The sequence below is a fragment of the Lactuca virosa genome, chromosome 8, assembly GCF_052849685.1.
Source record: "Lactuca virosa cultivar CGN04683 chromosome 8, Lactuca_virosa_CGN04683_v6, whole genome shotgun sequence".
Taxonomy (NCBI): domain Eukaryota; kingdom Viridiplantae; phylum Streptophyta; class Magnoliopsida; order Asterales; family Asteraceae; genus Lactuca; species Lactuca virosa.
This window is the reverse complement of record NC_136433.1, coordinates 120,393,450-120,400,490: the sequence shown is the minus strand read 5'-3', so window position 1 is coordinate 120,400,490 and position 7,041 is coordinate 120,393,450. Positions and strand designations below refer to the sequence as shown.

At 37.1% G+C, this 7,041-nt stretch overlaps 1 protein-coding gene across 1 annotated transcript; it reads left to right on the top strand.

The window, feature by feature from the left end:
- Window positions 1-201: 201 nt before the first annotated feature.
- On the top strand, window positions 202-3,641 carry LOC145134318 (FT-interacting protein 3). The gene is made up of 3 exons (XM_079069182.1): window positions 202-453; window positions 787-839; window positions 1,014-3,641. Exon 3 carries the CDS (start codon window positions 1,030-1,032, stop codon window positions 3,364-3,366), a length of 2,337 nt encoding a protein of 778 aa, XP_078925308.1. The 5' UTR covers window positions 202-453; window positions 787-839; window positions 1,014-1,029; the 3' UTR covers window positions 3,367-3,641.
- The last annotated feature ends 3,400 nt before the right edge of the window (window positions 3,642-7,041 follow it).

Sequence of the window (7,041 nt, the reverse complement as noted above, 5' to 3'; positions counted from 1 at the left end):
GCTTACTGTATTAATTAAATACGTAGTATACTATAATACATTAATACTAATTGATTTCTATCATAAAAATGATAAATCTTTTCCATGTGCAAATATTTATGACGTGAAGGTGTGGCTATGAATACTAGTCATAACATTAGGGGTGAAGATGCATTTTACCCAAAGTTAAATTGTTGTTGCACTCTTCCTTAAAGAGACAGCAATACACAGACATACTCACATACTCATCACCACCTCCTCCGCTTTTCTCTCTCTAAAACCCTCTTTCTCTCTCTAAAACCCCTGTTACCATCGCACCTTTTTCGTCTCAAATCCTCTATATTCTTATGAATCTGATCCCAGACGATTAAAAAAGCAACTCCATTAATTTCTTCTTGTAACAGCCCAATAATGCTATCGCGAATCCATACAGATCTCCCATGAGATCTCTCTTTAATTATCGCTCTTAGTAAGGTATATACACATTCCTCAGCATATTCCCCCAAGAATGTATCTATATCCGAACGTACAGCATTTGATGAATATTCATGCATTAATGTGATTCTAGGGTTTCTCTTGATTGTGATTCGACATTTTTTTAAAATTACCTTTTACTCTACCAAACTTCATTTTCAGCCATGAATTTGTCTGTTTTATTGTTTAGTTCTAGATATTTTTTGAACATGTTTTTCCTTTGAAGTGATTTGAATTTATTGCTGAAAATTTAGTACTCTGTCGATGCCTTTTTTTTCCTTATCAGCGTGTCTAAACTAGGGTTTTGATTTGTTTTCTTTACCTTTTTTGCAGGTCGGAATCACTTAGATCTGAAGCCTTCAACTCTACTTTTTTAAAGTTACCAGGTGTTAATTATTGATTATATGTTTAAACGATTTTCCTGTTTTATTTATGATAATCTTAGCTCCATCAATAGTATAAACATGTAATAAACAATTATTTTCCTTCAGTTCCATAATGTAAGCTCTGGTTTTAAGGTTCTGAACACTTTATATCAACAATTTTGTTCATCTTTTCAGCTGTGACGAAATCCAGATGATGCACAGACCTCCTCCGCACGATGATTTCTCACTCAAGGAGACCAAACCCCACCTGGGTGGAGGAAAGGTCACCGGAGATAAGCTCACCAGCACTTATGACCTTGTGGAACAAATGCAATACCTGTATGTCCGTGTGGTGAAAGCTAGGGATTTACCTGCGAAAGATGTTACTGGTAGTTGTGACCCTTATGCTGAAGTTCGTCTTGGAAACTACAAGGGTACAACTCGTCATTTTGAAAAGAAATCTAACCCTGAATGGAACCAAGTGTTTGCCTTCTCCAGAGAGAGGATTCAAGCCACTATGCTTGAAGTCACTGTAAAAGATAAAGACTTTGTTAAGGATGATTTCATGGGGTGGGTTCTATTTGATCTTACTGAGGTTCCAAAAAGAGTTCCACCAGATAGTCCTCTAGCTCCTCAATGGTATAGATTAGAAGACAGGAAATCAAACAAGCTGAAAGGAGAGCTTATGCTAGCAGTATGGTGGGGTACTCAAGCTGATGAAGCTTTCCCTGAAGCATGGCATTCAGATGCTGCTTCTGTTGGTGGAGCTGATGCTCTTGCTAATATCCGTTCAAAAGTCTATCTTTCACCTAAGCTATGGTATCTCAGAGTCAATGTGATTGAAGCCCAAGACTTAATACCAAGTGACAGAACTAGATTCCCTGAAGTTTTTGTGAAAGCTGCACTTGGTCATCAAGTTTTAAGGACCCGAATCTCCATGAGCAAATCCATCAATCCTATGTGGAATGAAGACTTAATGTTTGTAGCTGCAGAACCATTTGAAGAGCACTTGGTTTTAAGTGTGGAAGATAGACTCGCACCCAATAAAGATGAAATCCTTGGAATGTGTGCAATTCCTCTACAGTATGTGGATCGAAGGCTAGACCACAAAGCTATCAACACAAGATGGTTTAATCTTGAAAAACATGTTATAATCGATGGTGAAAAGAAAAAAGAAGTCAAATTTGCTAGCAGGCTTCATATGAGAATCTGCTTGGAAGGTGGTTATCATGTTCTTGATGAATCTACTCACTACAGCAGTGATCTTAGGCCAACAGCTAAACAATTATGGAAGAACAGCATCGGTGTTCTTGAAGTTGGAGTCTTGAGTGCTCAGGGATTATCACCAATGAAAACAAAAGACGGACGTGCAACAACAGACGCGTATTGTGTTGCCAAATACGGGACAAAATGGGTCAGAACAAGAACAATAATTGACAGTTTTACCCCTAAATGGAACGAACAATACACATGGGAAGTTTTCGATCCATGTACTGTTATAACAATCGGTGTATTCGACAACTGTCATCTCCAAGGTGGCGATAAAGGGGGTGGGGGTGGGGCCCGCGATTCAAGAATCGGGAAAGTCAGAATCCGTCTTTCCACTCTTGAAACAGATCGTGTCTACACCCATTCATACCCTCTTCTGGTTTTACATCCATCTGGAGTTAAAAAAATGGGTGAGATTCATTTAGCTGTGAGGTTTACATGTTCTTCATTGCTAAACATGATGCATATGTACTCACAGCCTTTGTTACCCAAAATGCACTACATCCATCCGTTGACAGTGAGTCAACTCGATAGTTTAAGGCACCAGGCAACTCAGATTGTGTCCATGCGGTTGTCCCGGGCTGAGCCGCCGTTGAGAAAAGAGGTGGTGGAGTATATGCTGGATGTGGGGTCCCACATGTGGAGTATGAGAAGAAGTAAAGCTAATTTCTTCAGAATCATGGGTGTGTTAGGTGGTTTGATTGCAGTTGGAAAATGGTTTGACCAGATTTGTAACTGGAAGAATCCGATCACAACCGTTTTGATTCACATCCTTTTCTTGATTTTGGTTTTATACCCTGAGCTTATTCTCCCAACTATTTTCCTCTATCTTTTTCTGATTGGAGTTTGGTACTATAGATGGAGACCAAAGAACCCATCCCACATGGACACCCGTCTTTCTTGTGCTGACAATGCACACCCTGATGAACTTGATGAAGAATTCGATACCTTTCCAACTTCTCGCCCTGCTGACATCATCAGAATGAGATATGACCGATTAAGGAGTATTTCTGGAAGGATTCAGACGGTTGTTGGTGATTTGGCAACACAAGGAGAGAGACTTCAGTCTTTGCTGAGCTGGCGAGATCCCAGAGCAACTGCACTGTTTGTGATTTTCTGTTTGATTGCTGCTATTGTTCTTTATGTCACACCTTTCCAAGTTGTGGCACTTCTGACTGGATTCTATGTGTTGAGACACCCGAGGTTTCGCCAGAAGCTTCCTTCTGTCCCTCTCAACTTCTTTAGAAGATTGCCAGCCAGAACTGACTGCATGCTATGAGATGATCAACACCGGAATGGAATCGTCAATTCCAGAGAAGGTTACTCTATAATCAAAAAAAGCCATTCCTTTCTTCTATTCCTGGTAAGATGCATACAACTATCTTGGAACAATGTTTTTGTATATCTTGTGGTTCTGTAGTCCTTTCTTAAATTTCAAATTTCATGGTCTGTGTTTTATTTAGGTTGTGTTTTTTTTTTATTTAATTGTTATTAGTAGATTATGACAATCATCTTTGGCGATATTATTGGATAAATATCTTGGATTGGCAGTAATTTTTATCAAATGTTTCTTTAAGTGGGAGAGAATCTTCATTACTGTATTGTGTTTTTGTCTGTGTGATAAAAAAAATATAAAATAATGGGACAAAAATAGCACACCCCTCTTTTCTGCAGACGCAGAATATATTTGTTTTAGCAAGTTGGTGGTTTTTTTGTTGTAGTATGGAAACAGACAGAGATAACATAAATCTCATAAGTTGATGGACCCATGTGCAAATGAACATGGTTTTATTCTAGGATATATATATAATTGTTTCCACTATCATGCGTAATCATTATATAAAACTTTTTGTGAATGGCTATGAATTTGTACATAGCAGTTAACTTCTTTTATATGATGAAACATGATTATTTGTGCTATTGTTACTTTATTCTAGGCTACAAGTACAAAATAGTACCTTTATTCTAAGACCATGATTTATGGTCAGATGAATTGTTCTTTTTTCTGTGTGTATTTGACTTTTTTGGTACAAGTCAAGTACTGCATGATGTACAATATTATTTAGGAAATTACCTAAAGATTAAAAAGGGTAAATGGTTATGGTGTTTGGCTATTTATTTTTGAAGCATACAAGTAGGGATTGGTTGGTTTGACAGCTGTGTAGACAATGATCTTTTGAAAAGCAATTTTGGAATTTTATGGAAGCGTGGGATCTTATCACATGTGCCCTGTTTTTATCTCAATGTGACCTTTTTCGGAGCTTCTTTCTGCAACAAATATTGATTAGTTCTTTGATTCAATTATATTAACTACTTATCTTGAAGAAGAATCTCATGGTTTATATATGTTTAGATAATACAAATCAACTAAGACTTGATTATATGTGTGTGTGGGTATACATGTTTTAATAGCCGAGTTACCGATAAAGTAGGATTCTATGATTACAACAAATGTGAGTGGAACTAAGATAAGGTTACAAAAATCATTTAGGTCAAGTCAATAGACTCTTGGCTAAATTCAAGTCTCAGAGTCTTGAACCACGTTTAATAAACAACCCATATCGAGTTTTATCCTCTAAATACTGAAGCACTTGGTTTTAAGAATGACATTGCAGTTCGGTTGGGGCAAACATGATTATGCTAATTTTTATTCACAACAAAATAAATATTTTGATGAGTAATTGGTAATTTGCCAACGAGACGAGGATAAGGTATCACAACAATTTGTAATGTTCCATGGACAAGCGTAAGAGTATATCGAATTGAGTGCTGTGACAATGTTATTGATACCATCCATGTGAAATTGTTCGTGTGGGTGTGTTAATGAGAGAACTTCAACACCTAGAAACAAATGTAACGTGTTAAAACGTATGGCACTTACAAGATACTTCATTATGAACGTATGTGAGAATTTTCATCCAAGAAGACCATGAAATGTTAGAAATACAATGGAGAATAGAAATACACAAAAGAACTAAAAAACATTAAATGCAATAAACGGAGATCACACAAGAAAAGGACATGGATTTAATGATATAACTTACTAAACTATCCTAAATTTATGTATTCACACCCTCCTATTCAAGTACATATCTTCAAAAGGCACCAACTCCTTGTCTATCCTCATACAATGTACCTATTTCCTTCTAAGGTGTCCCTTCTTTCACGTACCATCGACCCGGATCCTATCTACCTCTTAACTGTTGATGGCCACTTTTATACATATTATTAGAGAGAGATTAATTGGTGGAAAAGTTTGTGTGTTTTTTATTGATACCAATACAACATCTAGTTTTTTCTTAAGAAATGAAGTTTTAGTCTTGGTTGAACGATTGTTGGCAATATTCTTAGACTTCTTCCTTTTATTTGAACTAGAAAGGTTACCCCCGCTACGCGGGGGCCAGAAGCTTTCAATGTTGTTTCCGAATTGATAAATATGACAGACATAGAAAGTGCAAGGATGAAAAGTCCGGGCTTTGTAGGGGCAAATTTACAATTTCCTAAAACTAAATTGGTATCAATATATGAGAATTGGGTGGAGTTAGTTAGAATGCCAAATTACAGGGACTATTTGTGCTAAATCAGAAAAATGGTCTCTTCTTCCTCCCTCATCAGTTGCAGGTCCGACTTTGTCCTCACCCTCCATTAGAACTGATGCCAAAAACGAATCTTGGAAAGGAAGTGGTCTAAATTCCTCAAATATGAGTCTTTGACAAAATTGACAAGTCTCTATCAAATCCTTTTTGCTGGAAATCTCGGATTGAGGCTATAAAAAGGGGATTTTTGGCATTGGAAAACCACCACCATAGCACCACCCAAAAACCACTCTCCCTTCACCCGAAATCACCACCGAACACCCCTGTTACGGTCGGAATTCTTCCCTGTCCTCCTTCTCGTCGAGCTCGCCGGAAAAAGAAGAAGAAGGAAGCAACAGGAGACCGCCGAAGTCGCCATCGCCGCCCACAGCCGCCACCCACCACCACCTAGCTGCGAAATTCCTCCTGCCACCACTCACCATTGTAAGTCCAACAACGCCCTCATCATTTTTAACCCCTTCGTTCATGGTCAAACAGGCCGAGAGACCCTTCGATTAAGTGAATTGAGGAAAGAACATTACCGTTCAAACATAGTTACGGATTAATTAAAATAAAGTGACACACAAACAAAAATAGAGGGACCGGAAATGTAATTTAAGGGACCAAAATTGGGCAAAATGTCTCATGTTTACTGTTAAAACTTTGCACAACTTTAATATATATATAATAATTAGTTTGAGGAAAACTAGGAAAAAGACGCTCATCATTACCTAAATTGATTTCTTCACTATCTCCTTTCCCCTCCATATTTTCTTCACGTTGAACATCGTTCAAATTGTTGTTGTTTAGAAATTGTAACATATAGTTTGATCTCCAACAACAATAGAATCTCGAAACAAAAAGAGCATAATGTCTCATATATGGACAAAATTGTGTCCCTAAATTTGGCAAAGTCTTTATCAACCTACAAGATAAACAATGACGTTTAATTCATATATTTCACTATACAAGCATAACCTCAAATGATTAAAAAGAATGGTAAATCTTACATTTGTTTTCTCCTTCCACTAGGAGATGCATTTAATAAGCTTCTTGTCCCACCAATTCCAGTTTCAAGCCTCATTAAGTGGCCATAAAGCTTCCAATTATTTTTTAAGTTGTCATATTTGTTTTTAAGTTGTTTCAGAGAAAAGACTTTGCATGTTTCTTCTTGCATGCCTTTCTCTAAATTCGTCCACCCAATCTTACTAAAATGAGTACCAGGTTTATGCCCCTTTTCTAGCTCAATCAAGCACAATTTGATAAACTTCATTTAAATATCATATCCCAAATGATTTTTGGTTTATTCTTTGTCTGAAGTGTTTCACAATTAACAACATTTTGGTCATTTAGGTCCATTATCTGAAAAATCAAATTCA

What these genes read in the sequence shown, in the direction of transcription:
- LOC145134318 (XM_079069182.1), top strand. Translation starts at nt 1,030, where the DNA reads ATGATGCACAGACCTCCTCCGCACGATGATTTCTCACTCAAGGAGACC.